The sequence below is a fragment of the Ahaetulla prasina genome, chromosome 17 (assembly GCF_028640845.1).
Source record: "Ahaetulla prasina isolate Xishuangbanna chromosome 17, ASM2864084v1, whole genome shotgun sequence".
NCBI classification, from domain to species: Eukaryota; Metazoa; Chordata; class Lepidosauria; order Squamata; family Colubridae; genus Ahaetulla; species Ahaetulla prasina.
The window spans coordinates 12,633,649-12,655,524 of NC_080555.1; the positions used below are offsets into that span (position 1 = coordinate 12,633,649).

General features: G+C 47.5%; 1 protein-coding gene across 5 annotated transcripts in view; it reads left to right on the forward strand.

Moving 5' to 3' along the window:
- VANGL2 (VANGL planar cell polarity protein 2) overlaps positions 1-21,527 on the forward strand; it is a 56,291-nt gene extending 34,764 nt beyond the window's left edge. For all 5 annotated transcript variants that reach the window (XM_058160868.1, XM_058160865.1, XM_058160864.1 and 2 more), the window contains 7 exons: positions 778-1,051; positions 4,862-4,982; positions 6,130-6,737; positions 8,341-8,477; positions 10,547-10,682; positions 14,827-15,058; positions 19,853-21,527. In XM_058160868.1, the coding sequence (XP_058016851.1) occupies positions 981-1,051; positions 4,862-4,982; positions 6,130-6,737; positions 8,341-8,477; positions 10,547-10,682; positions 14,827-15,058; positions 19,853-20,113 (1,566 nt within the window). In that variant the 5' untranslated portion in view covers positions 778-980 and the 3' untranslated portion in view covers positions 20,114-21,527. The remainder of the gene's footprint in view (positions 1-777; positions 1,052-4,861; positions 4,983-6,129; positions 6,738-8,340; positions 8,478-10,546; positions 10,683-14,826; positions 15,059-19,852) is intronic.
- Positions 21,528-21,876: the final 349 nt, after the last annotated feature.

Below are 21,876 nucleotides of genomic sequence, written 5' to 3' on the forward strand. Positions count from 1 at the left end.
ACATTAATAATCCTTCATCTTCCCCCCCTCCCCCTCCATTCCCCACTCCACCCCAAGACTTCCCAGAACAAAGTACAGGGTATAAAATTAACAATCATAAATTAAAATACAACATAAGTCATATTCCATTGTCACTCCTCACCCTTCTTCTCTTAAGTTGCACTGTGTGCTCCAGGTGGGCTCTTCGGTGGATAGGATAAGAGCAGGGGAGAAATAAAAAAAATTTCCCTACCGGTTCTGTGGGCGTGGCTTAATTGGTGGGCATGGCTTAATTGGGCATGGTTTGGTGGTCAGAATGGGCATGGCCAATAATAATAAATAATAAAAATAATAAAGTATACAAAACTTGGGAGCGCACTGGTCTACCTTCTTTAAAAATAGAGGCACCGGTCCACTAATTGCCTTTTATTGGGAGGCACCGGTCTACCTTCTTTAAAAATAGAGGCACTGGTCTACTAATTGCCTTTTATTGGGAGGCACCGGTCTACCTTCTTTAAAAATAGAGGCACCGGTCTACTAGCCTCCTGCAGTGCTGATCAGCTTTGAAGCCCCGCGGCAGTCATTTAAGGCCATTTGCAGCTATATCACCACCGAGAGCTTCAGGGACAGAGAAGAGGAACAGCGAGGCATGGGCGGTGGGGGGAGCAGGGATTTTTGCTACCGGTTCTCCGAACTACTCGCCCCCATTGCTACCGGATCGCATGATCCTGTCCGAACCGGGAGCATTTCACCCCTGGATAAGAGGGACTAACCTGTTCTCCCTTCCCCCCCATACAGGTGCGCCTCTTTTCTTCTAGGTTGTGCCCAGCCAGCCGATCAAAATAGAGTCCTTCAAGGTGAAAGTTGACTTTCTGAAGGTGCCCCTCGGCCTAAAGAAGCCGACTCTGAAGGAGGCTGCGGCTGCCTTGGTGGCTGTCCCAGGGCCCGCCAGATCCAAGTCCATCAACGTGGATCGTTACAAGGCTCGGCGTTCAGACAACATGGACAACGAATCGCAATATTCGGGATACTCCTACAAATCGGGGCACTCGCGCAGTTCCAGGAAGCCCAGGTGAGCTGGCCAGACGGGCTGAGTTTGGGGCAGGTGGAGGAGGTGCCATGGGGACGGTCCTGGAAAGATCTGGAGAACCTTGGTAGAAGGTTCAGCAAGGGACAAAAGTTGGACAGAAAGGAATTTGATACGAGTGGGACGCCTTGCCTCTAGAAGTTGTGGGGGCTCCATCTCTGGAGGTTTTTAAGAAGGGATTGGACAGCCACTTGTCTGAAATGGTATCGGGTCTTCTGCTTGAGCAGGGGGTCAGACTAGAAGACCTCTAAGGTCCCTTCTGCCCTATGAATAGATAGATAGATAAATAGATAGATCGATGAGTGAGCTTTTCCTCTTAGAGTTGTGGATGCTCCGCTGGAGATTTTCAAGAAAAGATTGGGCAGCCATTTGTCCAGGATGGTCTAGGGCAGGGCTCACCAACTTTTTGGACCTGAGGGACCACTAAATTCATAATTTTAAATCCCGCAGACCACTAATATGAATTTTCTAAATAGATAAATAGTATTTATTTATTTTTGGGGGGATTTTTTTATTTTTATTTTTTAAGAACAAACCACATACAAATCATTTTTTAACAAGGTATCAGTCAGGTACATAATTAAACCCGATTCAGTTTTCACCCCCCTCATTATATAGTTTATCCAGTATAATTTCCCCTTCCCTCTTAAAATTTTATTATTTGCCCATTTCTATCATAAAATCTGTTCTATCCCTCTATCCTGAAATGAAATCAAGTCTAGTCCCCACTTTTTTTTTGCCCCCTTTCTTGTCCCTCCCTTTTATTCCTATATTCCCCAACACAAACCTATATTCCCCAACACAAATTTATTTCTTTTCATTCTTTATAATCAATATCTATAATCCTTACATTTCACAAAACAAAACAATAATTATCCCTAGTGTTAATAGATAAATAGTATTTAGTGCAATGTAAAAAACTGCAAATATCTTTTCTGTGGACCACTCAAATTTTCTCATGGACCACCAGTGGTCCACAGACCACCAGTTGGTGACCACTGGTCTAGAGTCTTCTGCTTGAGCAGGGGTCTGGACTAGAAGACCTCCAAGATCCCTTCCCATTCGGGTATTCTTTTATTCCGTTAAATATTGTTTGTTGCAAGGGGTCCTTGGTGATCCCTGTGCTTGGTTGTTTTCTTGCTGACGTTTCATTACCCAAACTAAGTAACGTCATCAGTGCTGGAAGGGAGAAAGGTATGTGGAGAGGAGGAGGAGGAGGAGGACTGTGGGCTCCTTGGTCCTCTCTGAGCTTGGTTGTTTTCTTGCAGGCATTTCATGGCCCAACTAGGTAACGTCGTGATGTTATCTGGTTGAGTCATGAAATGTCTGCAAGAAAACCATCAAGCTCAGAGAGCACCAGAGACCTCTCATTTCAACCCTGAGCTACAAATATTCTTCTTTGTGGCTGTTGTTTGCTAAGGCTAGAATGGCCAGCAGCTTCACAGGCTGGGGAATTTATCATATCTGGGTTCAAAATTTGGATGTCAGAGAACTGGAAGTCTGTGCTGCCACCTAGGGATGGAGTGGGACACTGCAGTTTGGATTTGGTGGCCCTCTGCAAAGGAACTTAATCCTGCTTGGACATTATCCCCATTTCCCACAGGTCACCTGGAGACCCTCCTAGAATCAGTTAATTCTTGAGGGCAAAAGGAAGAAGCCTAGAATTTAAGCTCCAGAGGCGTGTTTTTCAATCTCCCAAACTTTAAAATAATTCCGTTCCCAGAATCCCCCTTGCCTGCTGGTCCGTATTTGAAGTCCCTACATCTTAAAGGTTGCTGAGATTGAGAAATTTAGCTGGTTGCAGAGCATAGATTTGTGTAAAGGTTGTGAGTTCTTTGTTGAGATATTGGACAATTGATTGTGGCACTGGAGGCTTCATTCTTGTCTGCAATAAGGATTCCAATGGAGTGGCATTATATTTGGGAACCTTACCCAAATCAGAAAGGCTGAATTAAGGACCTGTGATTTATGGCCAGATCTGGTGTGAAGTTTGAGAGATGGATTGCCAGTTCAATGGCTGTAAAGTAGGGGTCTCCAACCTTGGTCCCTTTAAGACTTGGGGACTTTAATTCCCAGAGTTCCTCAGCCAGCTTTGCTGGCTGAGGGACTCTGGGAGTTGAAGTCCACAAGTCTTAAAGGGACCAAGGTTGGAGACCCTTGCTCTAAAGTTTGGAGACTCCTGGGAGTTTAGTGTGACATTTAATCCCGGTTGTCCCGGATTCGAATTCTTTGCCCTATAACTCCATGCAAGGGATGTCCCCAAGTCTCCTTTTTAAGACCCCGAGAGCCACTCCTGTGTTTGTGGATAATTTAAGGAAGACTTTTTGCTGTCTGGTGGTGAAAAGGAGAGGAAAAAAAAAACACCTCTGGCAATAGGACGACAGGTAGTCCTTGACTGACAACCACCATTGAGCCTTAAATTTCTGTTGCTAAGCGAGACACTTGATAAGTTGAGTTCCGCCCCATTTCATAACCTCCTTTTACAACAGTTGCTAAGTGAAGCGTTGCAGTTGTCAAGTTAATAACACGGTTGTTAAGTGAATCTGGTTGAATTTGCTTGTCCGAAGGTCGCGAAAGGGGATCGCATGACCCCGGAGCACTGCAACCGTCATAAATATGAGTTAACTTGCCAAGAAGCCGAATTTGGAGCACGTGACTGTGGGGATGCTGCAGCGGTCATTCACTGTGACAAAGTCACCTTCTTCGGTGCTGTTTTTTTTATTTTTTTATTTTTTTATTATTTATTTATTTATTTACTTACTTACTTACTTACTTATTTATTTATTTATTTATTTATTTATTTATTTATTTATTTATTTATTTATTTATTTATTTATTGGATTTCTAAACCGCCCTTCTCCTGAAGGACTCAGGGCGGTGTACAGCCAGGATAAAACATAAACAATATACAATTAAAAACTAAATTTAAGAAACTTATTATACAATTGGCCGACACGTTAAAATATTTAAAATCTAAAAACCCCAATTTAAAACATAAATAAAATTTAAAATTTAAAATCTAGACAGTTTAAGAAAAAAACTTAAACCAACCCCGCGCGAATAAACAGATGTGTTTTCAATTCGTGACGGAAGGTCCGAAGGTCAGATATTTGGCGTAAACCGGGGGAAGTTCATTCCAAAGAGTAGGAGCCCCCACAGAGAAGGATCTTCCCCTGGGGGCTGCCAGCCGACATTGTTTGGCGGAGGGCACCCTGAGAAGTCCCTCTCTGTGAGAGCGTACGGGTCGGTGGGAGGCATGAGGTAGCAGCAGGCGGTCCCGTAAGTACCCAGGCCCTAAGCCATGGAGTGCTTTAAAGGTGGTAACCAGAACCTTGGAATGCACCCGAAAGGCAACAGGTAGCCAGTGCAGTCTGCGCAGGAGAGGTGTTACATGGGAGCTACGTAGAGCTCCCTCTATCACCCGCGCAGCTGCATTCTGGACCAACTGAAGCCTCCGAGTGCATCTCAAGGGGAGCCCCATGTAGAGAGCATTACAATAATCCAGGCGAGAGGTAATGAGGGCATGAGTGACTGTGCATAAGGCACCCCGATCGAGGAAGGGGCACAACTGGCGAACCAGGCGGACCTGGTGAAAGGCTCTCCTGGAGACGGCCATTGTAACTTCGAAACAATCACTAAACAAAGTTTTGTATGTCGAGGATGGCTGTGTGCGAGATCCTTGCCTTCCGGTTCCCACGGAGCAGCTGGTTAGGGAGAAGGTGGGTATTGCAAAGCTTGTGGTGTGACTCAGCCCCCCCCAACTCTCAGGACCCCCCCTCTCCTCTTGTCCCACAGAGACCGCCGAGAGCGACACCGCTCCAAGAGTCGAGATGGGAGCCGGGGGGACAAGTCGGTCACCATCCAGGCTCCCGGAGAGCCCCTGCTGGACAACGAGTCGACCCGAGGGGACGAAAGGGTGAGTGGGCAGACAGGCCTGGAGCCGGCTTGGAGCCTCGCTCTTTTCCTCCTGGGGGGGAGGGGGGGAAGGAGTTGGGTCTCCCCAGGGATGACATGGAAGGGGTCTCTTGGAGGAGTTTGGGGAGACTTCCCTGCATGGGGGTATTTCTGGCATAGGCTTAAGGGGGGGGGAGCAGGAAGGGCAAATGGGCTCACTTCTTGTGTCTGAGGTGTTGAATTCTTCATCCATCCATCCATCTATCCAATTTCTGCATCTGTCCGTCCATCCATCCATCCAATTTCTATGTCTTTTTTTATTTTATTTTATTTTTTATTTTTATTTACATTTATACCCCGCCCTTCTCCGAAGACTCAGGGCGGCTTACAGTGTATAAGGCAATAGTCTCATTCTATTTGTATATTTTTACAAAGTCAACTTATTGCCCCCCCAACAATCTGGGTCCTCATTTTACCTACCTTATAAAGGATGGAAGGCTGAGTCAACCTTGGGCCTGGTGGGACTTGAACCTGCAGTAATTGCAGGCTGCTGTGTTCTAATAACAGGCTCTAACAGCCTGAGCTAGCATGTCTGTCTGTCCCTCCCTCCCTTCATTCAATTTCTCCATCCATCCATCCCTCCATTTTCTATATCTGTCGGTCCATCCATCCCTCCATCCCGTTTCTACATCTGTCAGTCCATCCATCCATCCATCCATCCAGCCATCCAATTTATATGTCCATCCATCTATCCAATTTCTCCATGCATGCAGCCATCCATCCAATTTCTATGTCTGTCCATCCATCCATCCATCCATCCATCCATCCATCCATCCATTCAATTTCTCCATCCATCCATCCATTTTCTACGTCTGTCCATCCATCCATCCAATTTTTTATCCATCCATCCATCTATCTATTCTCTCTCTCTCTCTCTCTCTCTCTCTCTCTCTCTCTGTCATCCACTGGGGGAGGGGCAGAGGCTGACTGGAGAGGCTGCAGGGCTGCTGCCCGTCCACCTGGGGTCCGTGCGTGGTGCCATGGACAGATCCTTTGCAACCACAGAGGACAGCTCTCCTCTCCAGGAGACCCCCCCTTCTTTTTCACTATTGACTTCGCTAAACCCCCTTTGACACACACACCCAAATGTGGCCTTTGTTTCCCGGCAGGACGACAACTGGGGCGAGACGACCACCGTGGTGACGGGCACGTCGGAGCACAGCATTTCTCACGATGACATCACGCGCATCACCAAGGACATGGAGGACAGCGCCCACCTGGACTGCTCCCGCCACCTGGGGGTCTCGCTGGCGGGGGCCCTGGCCCTGCTCTCCTTCCTGACCCCCATCGCCTTCATGCTGCTGCCCCAGCTGCTGTGGGGGGAGCAGCTGAGCCCCTGCGGGACCCCCTGCGAGGGCCTCTTCATCTCGGTGGCCTTCAAGCTGCTCATCCTTCTGCTGGGCAGCTGGGCGCTCTTCTTCCGCCGCCCCAAGGCCTTCCTGCCGCGCATCTTCGTCTTCCGCGCCCTCCTGATGGTGCTGGTCTTCCTCCTGGTGGCCTCTTACTGGCTCTTCTACGGCGTCCGCATCTTGGACTCCCGCGACACCAACTACCAGGGCATCGTCCAGTACGCCGTCTCGCTGGTGGACGCCCTGCTCTTCGTCCACTACCTGGCCGTGGTCTTGCTGGAGCTGCGCCAGCTTCAGCCCCACTTCACCCTCAAGGTGGTGCGCTCCACCGATGGGGCCAGCCGCTTCTACAACGTGGGGCACCTCAGGTAAGGGCGGCGGAGGGTCAGAGGGGCTTGGGGGTATCTCGGTGCGCTCAGGGACAGGCGGGGTCGGCTGATGGAAGCCGCCTCTTGCAATTGAGCGATGGGGGTTTTGTCAATGCCGATGGTCCTCAAGTGATCCTCCAGGAGTTTCCGTATTGGAACCCAAGATCCTTACGACTAGCTTGTGCCATACCATCATTCTAGTTCTTATAGGTAGTCCTCGACTTAACAGCTCATTTAGTGACAAGTTACAACAGCTGATTTACATTCGGATACTTGGGCAACTGACTCCCATTTATGACGGTTGCAGTGTCCTGGGGTCGTGCGATCCCCTTTTGTGAACCTTCTGGCGAGCCAAGTTATTGGGGAAGCCAGATGGACTTAACAAATGTGTTATTCGTTAAAGAACTGCACTGATCTGCTTAATAAAGGTGATGAGAAGGGGCACTTAACAAATTTCTCACTTAGCGACATAAATTTTGGGCTCAATTGTGGTCATAAGTTGAAGACTGTCTGTATTTGCGGATATTTGGGTATTTTGTGATTTTCTCCAGTTCTTTCTTTTCTGTTGCTTCCAGTATTACCAAGTCTGCTATCCAGAGATTATTATTATTTTGTTATTTGCATTGCATTTGTGGAAGAAGCTGAAGTGGCCTCCCTCATGCCCAGCTGTGAGCCATAATAAGGGACATTAAACTGATCATGCTGAAAGCAAATGAGCCAGATTCTGCCTTACATGTAGTCCTCGAGTTACGAATCTAATGGAGCCTGCCCATTCCATTCGTAACCCAAGGATTCGTGGGAGTGAATCTCGTACTTTGAAGGGGATCACTCCCTTCTTTCGCCCATGCATCCACTAATTGAATGCGAGGCTCGTTAATTGCACATGAGGTATTTCAGGGTGGGAAAGGCCGGGGGTGGGGGGCTACTGATGGAACAGACCACCTGCCTAAGACCACCCAAGGCCACCCCGACCCACTAAAATACCTCATGCTGCCCAAAATTGCTTCCCACCTGCCGCGCCAGTCACTTATCTTGTGAAGATCTAGCAAGTAGTCCCCTCTCCAGCCGCTCAACCATGTGTGCTCCTCTGCAGTTCCGTTCGGGCCTCCGTAGGCCTCACCTGGCCCGTTGCAGGCTGAAATGAAGCCTCTGGGGGGGTGGATCCATTTTGGCCTGCAACGGGCCGGGGAAGACCCGCTGAGGGCCGAATGGCGCATCGGAGGGCCGGCTCCAGCCCCCAGAGGCTGCATTTCAGCTGGCAACATACCAGGGGAGGCCTGCAGAGGGTCGAATGGAGCGTTGGAGGGGTGGATCTGCCCCTCGGAAGCTCCATTTCGGCCTGCAAAATGCAGGATGAATGTTGCAGAGCCTCTGCGGTTGTTCGTAAGGGCAAACAACTGTGTGATGCTGCAAGATTCGTAATTTCGGGAGTTGTTTGCAAACGCCAGGGGGCACTTATCGCGTAGCTTCAAACGTTCGCTAAGGGAACGCTCGCAAACCGGGAATTACCTGTATTGTACTATGTAACTGAATCCTTCGGCGATCGCTCCGGTTGCCTTCTTGAGTCCAACTAAAGCTGGATCTAACGCTTCCTTCCCTGCAGCATCCAGAGAGTCGCCGTGTGGATCCTGGAGAATTATTACCACGATTTCCCCGTCTACAACCCGGCTCTGCTCAACCTACCCAAGTCAGTTCTGTCTAAGAAAATGTCTGGCTTCAAGGTCTACTCGCTTGGCGAGGGTAAGCTTCGGCAGGCCCTTCTGCAGCGGAGGGTTCAAGAACCTTCTTTCCTCCGGCTCTCAAGCTTGGCTTCCAAGAGGCAGAGGCTTCAACCAGATCTCCTGGAGATCTAACTTGATTGCCGGGTTCTTGGACTGGGGTGAGCGTGATCTGGCTCAAGATCACATGACGTGTTAGTACCCTGTTTCCCCCAAAATAAGACCTCCCCTGATAATAAGCCCAGTCGCGCTTTTGAGCGCATGGCAATAAGGCCAAGCTCTTATTTCAGGGTTCAAAAAAATATAAGACAGGGTCTTACTTTTGGGGAAGCACAATGGATGATAGCTAGCTAGCTAGATAGGCAGGCAGGCAGGCAGACAGACTAATAGACAGATGGATAGAGATAGATAGATACCCTGTTTCCCCCCAAAATAAGACCTCCCCTGATAATAATATCTATCTATCTATCTATCTATCTATCTATCTATCTATCTATCTATCTATCTATCTATCTATCTATCTATCTATCTATCTATCTATCTATATGTTGTGATTCTAAAGCATGAGGAATGGTTGCAGAAACTGGGTATGTCTAGTCTGGTGAAAAGAAGGACTAGGGGTGACATGATAGCAGTCTTCCAATATCTGAGGGGTTGCCACAAAGAAGAGGGGGTTAACCTACCTTCTCTCCCTGAAAATAAGACATCCCCTGATAATAAGCCCAATCGGCCTTTTCAGCGCATGCACAAAAATAAGCCTCCCCCTTGAAAATAACCCGACCCCGAAAACATTGAAATGCAGAGCTGGAAATCAGGTAAGACGGCAAGAGGAGCCCCATCTTGCTCCACGTGCCCCAAAATAATAAGACCTCCCCAAAAATAAGGCCAAGTGCTTATTTCGGGGTTCAAAAAAAATATAAGACAGGGTCTTGTTTTCGGGGAAACACGGTATTCTCCAAAGCACCTGAAGGCAGGAGAAACAGCAATGGATGGAAACACATCAAGGAGAAAAGCAACTTATTAGAACTAAGGAGGAATTTTCCTTTGACAGTGAGAACAATTAACCACTGGAATGGCTTCTCTCCATTTGCTTTGCTGGCTGGGGAATTCTGGGAATTGAAGTCCGCCAGGCTTAAAGTTGCCAAGGTTGGAGACCCCTGGCCTAGATGGGTAGCTGATCTACCCCACTGGGTAGAAATGTTGATCGTTTGATTGCTTTAGACCAGGGAGTCTCAACCTTGGCAGCTTGAAGATGTGTGGCCTTCGACTCCCAGAATTCCCTGTCCAGCATGTCCTTCCTTCCTTCCAGCCAGCCAGCCAGCCACCCTTCCAGATTAAACATGGACTGGGTGTTTGGGTGTTCGCCATCCATGTGCTGTGCGACTAAAGTCTCGACTTGCGACCGTTTGTTTAACCGTGGTTTGAAGAGCTCGGAAAAAGTGACTTGGGACTCAACGCTCAAAGTTACGACGGTTATAGCTCCACCTTCAAGCGTGCGATCACAATTCAGACACTTGGCAAACAGGCATTTAGGACAACTGCAGCATCTTGTGGTCACGTGGGCTTGGTTTTTTGGCCTGATTTCGCCCAACAGAGTGCTGTAGGAGGCCATGGAGGGCGTGCGGCCCATTTTAGCCGCCAGAAGCACTGTGGGCCATTCCTTTGATATTTCCAATCTGGCCCTGGATTTAAGCACCCTGTAGGCTGGATCCAGTCCGCAGGCCTTGAGTTTGACACCCCTGGTGTCGGGTCTCCTGCTTGGGCAGGGGGTGTGGGGCGGGTTGGACTAGATGACCTACAAGGTCCCACCCAACAATCTGTTAATCTTCAAGCTGCCAAGGTTGAGAAATGCTGATTTAAACTATGAAAATGGAGACTAGGGTGACCCAGGTTGTTTTTTTTCTTTTTGGTTGCTTGTGTTTTTCAGTGAAGAGCCAGACTCTTCCTTTAGAATCATCAGGCTGGAAGGGACCTTAGAGGTCTTCTAGTCCAGCCCTCTACTGGAAGGATGGTGTTTATGATCCTCCACTTGGAGGTGGTGTGTGAGGCGCCTCAATAACTCCATTGGTCTTCCCTCTCTCCTCCCTCCAGAGAACACAACCAACAACTCAACCAGCCAATCGCGGGCTGTTATCGCTGCAGCTGCCCGGAGGCGGGACAACAGCCACAACGAGTACTACTACGAGGAAGCAGAACATGAGCGCCGGGTGCGAAAGCGGCGAGCCAGGTGGGTCCCCTCAAGAGGGACTGTGTGTGTGTGTGTGTGTGTTTGTGTGTGTCTGTCTGTCTTTCCCAGCTGAGAAAAAAGGTTCAGGTTCCCGCGGAGGCTGAAATCAGATCCTTTGTTGTGTCTGCGCCCCCTGAGCCGGGCCCCCTGCCAGAAAGTGACTCGGAAAGTGAGGGGGAAGGGCCATCAGGACTTACCGGCTTCCCTGGCCCAGCTCCAGGAGCCAGAAACAGGCCAGGTGGAGGAGATAACGAGGCCTCTGTCCCCTGACTCTTCCCCCGCAGGCCACTCCTCCAGACCCAGCTGATGGCAATCAGGCCTGGCTGGACCCTAGGTTTCGTAGGCAGGAGAGGCGGGAACAACAGAAGCAGGGGTGGGCCAGCCCTAGGAAGTGCTGAGTCATGGAGCCACACCCCACAGGATATAAAAGCAGCAAGATATAAAAGCAGCAAGCCACACCCCACAGGATATAAAAGCAGCAAAAACAGCTATACCTGTTCGTGGCAAGCAAATCAACTGCTTAGAGGGAGAGAATTAGAGCTGAAGTCCTGTTTGTTCCTGGTTGCCTGGCTGACTCATCGGCATCAAGACACTTGGCAGACGCTTGCTAGTTTGCTGCCAGAGCTGATCATTGCGGGCTAATTAAGCCATTGCTCGTGTCTCCCGGACTGAGGAGGGGGACAGAACACCCTTGTCGTTGTGTGAATTCTTGAGTTGGCTTGGGAGAAAAATCCTCGGCTCAGCTCCGCTTTCAAGGAATGGCCGAATTGGTTTTGGAGGTGTCCCATTTATTTCTTTATGAAATTCATTTGCTGCCCATCTCTTATCCAGTGGCCCCAAGTGTTAATTGGCTTCGGCTTTAGAATTTGATTTGTAAAACTGTGGGGCCCTTGCTTGCTCTCTGGGGTCCTTGATTGCTTTCTTGCAGACTGTTCTGTCCTCCCTCGCCTCCGTCCGAGTGATGGCTTAATTAGCCGGCACTATCAGCCCTGGCAGCAATAGAGCGAGCGTCTGCCAAGTGGCTCCGTTATCTTCCTCGACGCCGATAAGTCAAACAGCACTTCAGCTCTTAGTTCAGCAGTTAATTTGCCTGCTACAAAGAGACACAGCAGCTCTCGCTGCCTTTATATCCTGTGGGGTGTGGCTCCATGACTCAGCACTTCCTAGGTCTGCCCCACCCCTGCTTCTGTTGTTCCCACCTCTCCTGCGTACGAAATCGAGGGTCCAGCCAGGCCTGATTGCCATCAGCTGGGTCTGGAGGCGTGGCCTGGGGGGGAAAGAGTCAGGGAACGGAGGCCTCGTTATTTCTTCCACCTGGCCTGCCTCTGGCTCCTGGAGCTGAGCCAGGGAAGCCGGTGCTCCCGAGGTAAGTCCTGATGGCCCTTCCCCCTCACTTTCCTTTTTTTTTTTTATTCAAAAAGTTTTACAGAAAATTTTTTCCCCCTTTCCCCCCCCTCCCCTCCCTTCACAATCTCCTTCCCGACTTCCCGGAACGAGCACAAGGTATAGTTAAAAATAAAACAAACATATGCTAAAAAAATTTCGTCCCAACTTAATTATACCCCTACAATCATCAATTCCTAACTTCCCCCGAAAACAATAAAAAATAATACATCATAATCATTCAAAGGCAGTCTGATAACTCTTAGTCTGATATCTACTTTGAATATAGTCAATCCATTTTTCCATTCCTTTAAGTATCTTTCTTGCGTATTGTCTTTCAAAAAAGCTGATATCTTCGCCATCTCAGCCAAATTGGCAACTTTCAATATCCATTCTTCTATTGTAGGTACTTCTTTTTTCTTCCAGTACTGTCCTGTTAGTAATCTTGCTGCTGTTATTAGATTTAAAATCAATTTAGTCTCAATTACTGTACAATCCGTAATAATTCCCAACAAAAAAATTGCGGCAGGAACTTTATCTTCTTTTTCAAAACATTTTGTAAAATCCACCAAATTTTTATCCAAAAGGCCTTTATGTCCTTACAAGTCCACCAAATGTGAAAATATGTAGCATCATCACAATTACATCTCCAACATTTTGCTTGCATATCTGGATACATACACGATAATTTTTTAGGATCTAGATGCCATCTATAAAACATTTTATAAAAATTTTCCCTCAGATTCTGTGCCTGCGTGAATTTAACATTTCTAACCCAAATTTTTTCCCAAGTTTCCAATAATATTGGCTCCTGAAAATTTTGTGCCCACTTTATCATACAGTCCTTTACCAAGTCCCTTTCAGAATCTATTTCAAGTAACACATTATACAATCTCTTTATATGCTCCTGAGACTGATTTCTAATTTGCTTTACCAAATTTCCCTCGTTCTGCTCTATACCAATTTTCTGATCTCCTTCCATCTAGCACGTAGTTGCTCATATTGAAACCAAGTATAATTTTTCCTTCTTCTTTAGTACTTGCAGAGATTTTAATTGCAAATTACCTCTTTCAGTATACAAAAGATCTTTATATGTAATCATTTCCTGATTCTGTTCTATATTTATATTCTCTATTGTATGTCTAGGACTTGCCCATATAGGAACCTTATAATTTAGTTTGTAAGAGTATTTTTTCCAAACACGCAGAAGAGCAGTCCTTAACACATGATTTTTAAAGGCCTTATCCACTTTTTTGTCATAAATTAAATATGCATGCCATCCATATAACCTTCTATATTCAAAATTCTTTCCTCCGTTAAATTAAACCAATCACTTATTGCAGAGAGAGCAGCTGCTTCATAGTATAATTTAAAATTGGGCATATTTAAACCTCCCCTTTCCCGAGAATCTTGAATTATTTTCATTTTAACCCTAGCTTTTTTACCTTCCCATATAAACTTGTTAATTCCCTTCTGCCATTCCTCAAGATTCTTATCTTTCTTAATTATTGGTATCATCTGAAAGAGGAATAAAAATCTAGGTAAAACATTCATTTTAATAGCAGCAATTCTCCCCAGCAATGATAATTGCAATTTTTCCCAAACAATCAATTCCTTCTGAACTTTTTGCCATAAAACCTCATAGTTATTCTTATACAATTTCACATTTGAAGATGTAATATAGACCCCTAAGTATTTAACCTTCTTTACAATTTCAAATCCTGTTACTTCCTCTAGTTTTTCTTTCTGTTGTCTGGCCATATTTTTTATTATCCCCCCTCACTTTCCAAGTCACTTTCTGGCAGGGGGGCCGGCTCGGGGGGGCGCAGACACAACACAGACGTTTCCTTACCCAACTAGCGACTGGTTGCTACTAGCACTGATGAAGTTACCTAGTTGGGTCATGAAATGTCTACTAGAAAACAACCAAGCTCAGAGAGCACACAGGACCCCACAGTCCTTCCGCCTCCCCTTGAAGGCTCCACTCTCTTGTAGCACTGATGAAGTTACCTAGCTGGGTAATTAAACGTCTGCAAGAAAACAAACAAGCTCAGAAAGCATCAAGGACCCCTCAGTCGTCCTCCTCCTCCTCTTTCTCCTCCTCCCCACAAGCCCCACTCCTAACACTGATGATGTTACCTAAGTGGGTAATGAAATGTGCAAAAAAACCCCGCAACCAACCTCAGAGAACAGCAAGGACTTTAGCTAAGCTGCAAATATTCTCTCTTTTATCAATTTGGAAGACAGATTCAGCCTTGGCTGAAATGGCTGCTGTGCCTCGGGGCTTCACGCAGGCTGCCGTCCTGAGTAATAGGATTAACATTAAGCTTAGGAGAGCTGTAATGGGCTTTCCACATCACAGTTGTAAGCACCCGGTAAGCAGATTAGAATGCAGAAATACACATTGTACTGTCAAATCTGCAAACCCTGGTGGGGTGCAGATTGGAGGGTGAAGAAGTAAGTCCAGGTAATCTGTCAAGAGAAGTTAGGGGGAAGGTTGTGTCGTCCCCCCCCGGCATCCTCCTCTCATCATTCCTCTTGTTTTGGGGGCCCTTTTGGGGCCCTTGACTTCTTCCCCCTGCTTGCAAAACTTCAAATCAGGTTTTGTGAATGCTTGTGCCATATTGGGCAGCTCTTAAGTCTGTGGATTTCTATCCTCTTCTCCATCCTGGCTGGTCGTTGAGGTGGGCGGCGGAGGGGGGGAGGGTGGCGCTTTGGAAATCATGGCTCGCTATGTGACGAGGTCCCCGTCTCTCTGCAGGTTGGTGGTGGCTGTGGAAGAGGCCTTCACACACATCAAACGGCTCCAGGAAGAGGACCAGAAGAACCCAAGGGAGATCATGGACCCCCGGGAAGCTGCCCAGGCCATCTTCGCCTCCATGGCTCGGGCTATGCAGAAGTACCTGCGCACCACCAAGCAGCAGCCGTATCACACGATGGAGAGTATCCTTCAGCATCTGGAGTTCTGCATCACCCACGACATGACGCCCAAGGTAGCTGAGGGGGGGAGGAGAGGGGGAATGGGTGTTGTGTCCTCCTCGCCTCCGTCCGAACGATGGCTTAATTAGCCGGCTCTTATCAGCTCTGGCAGCAAAAGAATCAGTGTCTGCCAAGAGCCCTCGATAGCTGCCAAGACACTGGTGAGTCACAACCTTCAGCTCTAGTCAATCCGTGGATTTGCCTGATACAAAGAGACTCACCAGCTCTTGCTGCCTTTTATATCCTGTGGGGTGTGGCTCCATGACTCAGCACTTCCTAGGCCTGCCCCTCCCCTGTTTCTGTCCTTCCCTTCTTTCCTGCCTACGAAACCTGGGATTGAGCCAAGCCTGATTGCTGTCAGCTGGGTCTGGAGGCGTGGCCTGGGGGGGGAAGAGTCAGGAGAAGGAGGCCTCGTTATCGCTTTCACTTGGCCTGCCTCTGGCTCCTGGAGCTGATCCAGGGAGGCTGGTGCTTCCGAGGTAAGTCCTGATGGCCCTTCCCCCTCACTTTCCAAGTCACTTTCTGGCAGCAGGCCCGGCTCCAAGGCACTTTCGGGCATGGGGCCAGGTTCGGGGGCGGGAGCCACAACATTGGGACTGCGGGGAGCAGCTGGTGGTTCCCATCGCAGGTCCTCTGCTCTGGTTGAATTATTCTGCAGAAAGGAGGTCAGCCTTAACCAGGTTAGGCCAGAGAGGAAACCTGCCCAGTTAAGCTAATTCTACCTTTATTGTAAGGCGACATTAAACAGACTCTTTCAAGTCTGTAAGGACAAATCTCCCGCTTTCATCTTTATATGAAAACAAAACAAATCAGATTTTTCGAGCTCCGGCCGACGGCTCAGTCTGATGATGCTGTTGATGTAGGATTCCAAAATAAATACGGTTTCATCCACTTGATTTTCCCTGGCACCGATCCTTGAATAAAAAAAGAAAATACAATTAAGATCAAGGGAGGTCCTAATACCTCTCTACAAAACCTTAGTAAGGCCACACCTGGAATACTGCATCCAGTTTTGGTCACCACACTATACAAAAGATGTTGAGACTCTAGAAAGAGTGCAGAGAAGAGCAACCAGGATGATGACGGGACTGGAGGCTCAAACATACGGTGAACGGTTGCAGGAACTGGGCCTGGCTAGTCTAGTGAAGAGAAGGACCAGGGGAGACAGGAGAGCATCTTCCAGTATTTGAGGGGCTGCCACAGAGAGGAGGAAGCGGGTCAAGCTATTCTCCAAAGCACCTGAAGGCCAGACGAGTAACGGATGGAAACTGACCAAGGAGAGATTCAACCTGGAAATAAGGAGAAATTTTCTGACAGTGAGAACAATCAACCGATGGAACAGAAGTTGCCTTTGGAAGTTGTGGGAGCTTCATCACTGGAGGCTTTCAAGAAGACACTGGACTGCCATCTGTCATAAATGGTGTAGGGTCTCCTGCTTGGGGAGGGGGGGTGGACTAGAAGGCCTCCAAGGTCCCTTCCAACTCTGTTCAACTGTTAAGCCATTTTGTGGTCCAGTTGATCTTGGGGATTGCTCTTTGGAGTTTTCTTCCAAAAAAGAAGAGTATTTGATAGGTTCTGGGGTGCTCCTTGCTTCTTTAGTGACAGGAGGGGGTGGGTCTCCTCTGGTTGCCCACCCTTCCATTCAGTCCTAAGACTGAATAGTGAGGCCCAGGCAGAGATGCCCAGGGTCCAGCACTATAGGGAAATGCAGTCGCATCAGTGAAGCCGCTTTGGCAGGGAAGGATATTTGGGAATGAACTGAAAGGCAGATTTTCAAATCAATTCAGCTGCTCAGTCTGAGATAGAACGCTCTTGAACATGGAGGTTCAAATGGAATAGGATATTGAACGGTCCCAAATTTGGAACTGTTGCGGAGTCAGTATTTTTGGCTTTTTAGTTTCGGTTTAAGGTTTTTTTTTCTGTTGGGGCAGATAGTCCGTGACTTACGTCCAGCCTCCTCACTTAATTTTTTATTTTTTATTTTATTTTATTAGATTTTTATACCGCCCTTCTCCCGAAGGACTCAGGGCGGTGTACAGCCGAAATAAAATACAGAGTATATACAATTAAAAGAAATTAAAAGAAACTATTAATAAATGGCCGATAATTTAAAAATTTACAAATATTTAAAAATCTCTAAAACCCCAATTTAAAATCAACTATTTATGCCAGTCCTGCTTGAGTGAATAAGTATGTTTTTAGCTCACGACGAAATGACTATTGCAGCGTCCCACGATCCCCATTTGGACCTTCCCAGGGATCTTCTGACAAGCAGAGTTAATGGGAACGGGGGGGGGGGAGCTGAATTCACTTAACGACCATGGCCAAAAGGTCATAAAATTGGGTGCGGTCAGGTGATCAATCACTTGATGACTGCATCCCTTAGCAGTGGAAATTTCTGCCCCAGTTGTGGTTGTAAGTTGAGGACTTAACCTTTATTTCATTTTGGCTGGTTTCCGAATTCTTCTGCACATTTTATAAAAGGTAATTCTGTAGAAGAATTTTTCCGGAAGAATCTGCTCAAATTAAATTTGACTTTTATCAGACAGCATGGAGATGTCAGCCGAAGATAGAGCACACGTATTTTAAAATAGTTGACCTCGTGTTGGCTGTAAAGTCAGTATCATTCTCACGCTGTCTTAAAACCAACCCAAGGCTCAGATTAGCAACGGGGAGCTCATGGGCGCCAGGGTTGACTTTGTATATAAATATAAAAATAGGATGAAGACTATTGCTAACATAGTGTAAGCCGCCCTGAGTCTTCGGAGAAGGGCGGGATATAAATGCAAATTAAAAAAAAAAGATAGAGATAGATGAGATAGATTAGATAGATAGATGATAGATAGATGATAGATAGATAGATAGATAGATAGATAGATAGATAGATAGATAGATAGATGATAGATAGATAGATAGATAGATAGATAGATGATAGATAGATAGATAGGCCTCTGGTGGCTCAGGCTGGTAAGACAGTCTGTTACAAACACAGCTGCTTGCAATTACTGCAGGTTCAAGCCCCACCAGGCCCAAGGTTGATTCAGCCCTCCATCCTTTATAAGGTAGGTAAAATGAGGACCCAGATTGTTGGGGGCAATAAAAGTTGACTTTGTATATAATATACAAATGGATGAAGACTATTGCTAACATAGTGTAAGCCGCCCCGAGTCTTCGGAGAAGGGCGGGATATAAATGCAAATAAAAAAAAAGATAGATGAGATAGATTAGATAGAGGATAGATAGATAGATAGATAGATAGATAGATAGATAGATAGATAGATAGATAGATAGATAGGCCTCTGGTGGCTCAGGCTGGTAAGACAGTCTGATATAAACAGCTGCTTGCAGTTATTGCAGGTTCAAGTCCCACCAGGCCCAAGGTTGACTCAGCCTTCCATCCTTTATAACAGGGGTGTCCAAACTTGGTCCCTTTAAGACTTTTGGACTTCAACTCCCAGAGTTCCTCAGCCAGTCCAAAAGTCTTAAAGGGACCAAGTTTGGCCATCCCTGCTTTATAAGGTAGGTAAAATGAGGACCCAGATTGTTGGGGGCAATAAAAATTGACTTTGTATATAATATACAAATGGATGAAGACTATTGCTTGACATAGTGTAAGCCGCCCTGAGTCTTCGGAGAAGGGCGGGATATAAATGCAAATTTAAAAAAAAAAAGGAATCCACAGCGCTACCAGGGGGCGCCCAAGGCCCTAATCAAAAGAGGGTTAAATGAATAATATTTAACTCAAGTCGATTTGATAAATCAGATCTTAGCAGGTCCTTAGCCTCATTTTAAATATTATTGTTGGTGTTACTATTACAGGTAGTCCTCAACTTAACAACTGTTCATTTTTGCTGATCATTCAGGGTTACGCAACGGCACTGAAAAAATGACTTATGATTGTTTTTCACACTTAACGACCATTGCAATCCCTTTGGCCATGTGATCAAAATTTGGAGGCTTGGCAACCGACTCATGTTTATGATGGTTTCAGTGTCCGGCGGTTCCTGTGATCCCCTCTTGCGACCTTCTAAGAAGCAAAGTTAATGGGGAAGCCCGATTCCCTTTAACGGCTGTGTTACTGATTTAACAAGTGCAGTGGTTCGCTTAACAACTGTGAAAAGAAAGGTCATAAAATGGGGGGAATTTCACTTGACTGTATCGCTTAGCAGCAGAAATTTTGGGCTCCATTGTAGTTGTAAGTCTGTACTTTAATCCAGGGGTCTCCAACCTTGGCAACTTTAAGACTTGTGGACTTCAACTCCCAGAGTTCCTCAGCCAGCAAAGCAAAGCTGGCTGAGGAACTCTGGGACCTGAAAGTCCACAAGTCTTTTTTTATTTTTATTTTTATTTGCATTTATATCCCGCCCTTCTCCGAAGACTCAGGGCGGCTTACACTATGTTAAGCAATAGCCTTCATCCATTTGTATATTATATACAAAGTCAACTTATTGCCCCCAACAATCTGGGTCCTCATTTTACCTACCTTATAAAGGATGGAAGGCTGAGACAACCTTGGGCCTGGTGGGGTTTGAACCTGCAGTAATTGCAAGCAGCTGTGTTAATAACAGACTGTCTTAGCAGTCTGAGCCACCAGAGGCCCCAGAGGCAGTCTTGAAGTTGCCAAGGTTGGAGACCCCTGTTTTAATCAACTCAGTTTGTTGAGCTACAGTTTTGAGAAATGTGGATCCTGGAAATAATAGACTTTGGTTTAGCGTTACCCCTTTGAATTGCAAACTTTTTTCGCAAACCACTGTTTGTTACCTTTAAAAGTCAGGCTGACCGGCTCTTCTCTCCGTCCGTCTTCGCAGGCCTTCCTGGAGCGCTACCTGACCGCAGGGCCCACCATCCAGTACCACAAGGACCGCTGGCTGGCCAAGCAGTGGACTCTGGTCAGCGAGGAGCCCGTGACCAACGGGCTGAAGGACGGGGTGGTCTTTGTCCTGAAACGCCATGACTTCAGCCTCGTGGTCAGCACCAAAAAGATCCCCTTTTTTAAGCTCTCCGAGGAGTTTGTGGACCCCAAATCGCACAAGTTTGTCATGCGGCTGCAGTCGGAGACCTCGGTGTGACCCACGGCGGAGCCGAGGGGCTTGAATGCCAGGGAAGGCGGCTGAATGCCAGGAGGAGGCAATGGCCTGGCGCCAGCCTGCGTCTCTCGGGTTTGAGAGGGTTCCTGGGCTCGGTGGAAGACCCTCTTGGGGCTCACCTTCTCCATGCCAGAGCTTCCCCCTCCTTCCCCCCCTCCTTTGTGGCCCCAACTGAGGGGAAGGCCAGGGGCCCTTCCTTCCTTCCTTCCTTCCTTCCTTCCTTCCTTCCTTCCTTCCTTCTCTCTCTCTCCCTCCCTCCCCCCTCTCATTCTCCTTCCCTCTTTCTTTCTCTTTCTCTTTCCCTCCCTCCCTCATAGCAAGCCCCCCAGGAACTGAGGAGGTGTGTGAGTGACAAGGACAACATCACCCCTCCGTCCCTCCCTCTCTCCCTCCTGATGAATTGCTGGAAGTTACCTGTGCCAAATTCTAAGGGCTAACTCTGTCTTCACCAGCACCTGCAGACACGGTCGGGCTAAGGAACTTTTTGCGAATGTCGTTTTCTACGAAGCTACACGCCGGCACACGCACACCGCAGACCCACCCACCCCCACCTCGACACACGTCACTTGATGCTGCTGTCGTCTCCCTGGGTCTCTTGAGGGCCAACTGCACAAGGTTTGGGGGGAATCGCCCCAGGAGGAGCTAGCGGTCCAAGGGGATAGAGACCCAGCCGCCCCCCCCCCCCCCCGGAGCCATCCTTTCAGCCTCCGGAGGTCTTGGGCTGGCTGGAAGTTCAACAGGTCAATCGCAAAACAAAAGGCTGGAAGGGAAGGGGTGGGTGGGTGGGAGGGGGACATTTTTAAGAAGAGGATGGCTTTTTTTGTTAAGAGCTCTGTGCTTGTAAATAACATTTCCTCTGAGTCACTCATAAGTCACACCTGACCGTAAGGTGCTAGGGACTCCTCATCGCTCTGTGGTTTGAGCAAGCTTTGGTGTGAACTGGTGGTTGGGGGTTAGGGTTTCTATGGGGTGTTGTGAGCAAGGGACCCCTTTCCTGCATTTGAGTCAGCAGGATGTGTTTTTTTTTTTTGCACTTTTGCATGTGCGAAAACTAGAGCCGGCTATTCCTTTCGGAAGATTCCTGCGGGAGGGTCTGCATTCTGCCTTTCTCCCCGCCCCACTCTCTAAATTTCAGGGCCTCCCCCCCCCACCCAACACAAAAGCAGCTTGCAGAGGGTTTTCCTGTTCACCCCCACCCCCGAATTCCTGAATGGCTGAGGACCAATCACTTACCAGTAGAGTGATGACGTCACTCTGAGGCAGTGTTCTTAAGCATAGCCACTTTTAAAATGGGTGGACTTCAACTCCCAGAATTCCTCCTGTCTTAAAAGTGGCTGAGAAACTCTTCAAAGCAGGGGTCTCCAACTTTGGCAACTTTAAGCCTGGAGGACTTCAACTCCCAGAATGCCCCAGACAGCTTTGCTGGCTGGGGCATTCTGGGAGTTGAAGTCCTCCAGGCTTAAAGTTGCCAAGGTTGGAGACCCCGGCTGTAAAGTGTCTTTGGGGTCCTAAGAAGACTTTTTTTTGTTGTTTTTTTGCAGTTCATTTTTCAGAAATATATTTTTTTTAAAAGAAAATCTCACCGGAATGTCCCCAGTTTTTCTGCTGGGTTTTCTCGACAGCTGTTTCCATTTAATCTAATGTGGGTTTTTTGTGGGTTTTTAATGTCGGACTTTGCAGATGAAGATCTGATAGGGGTTGCAGCTAGGGTGCTCAGCGGGTGTTGGGGCTGCTGCTTGGCCTCA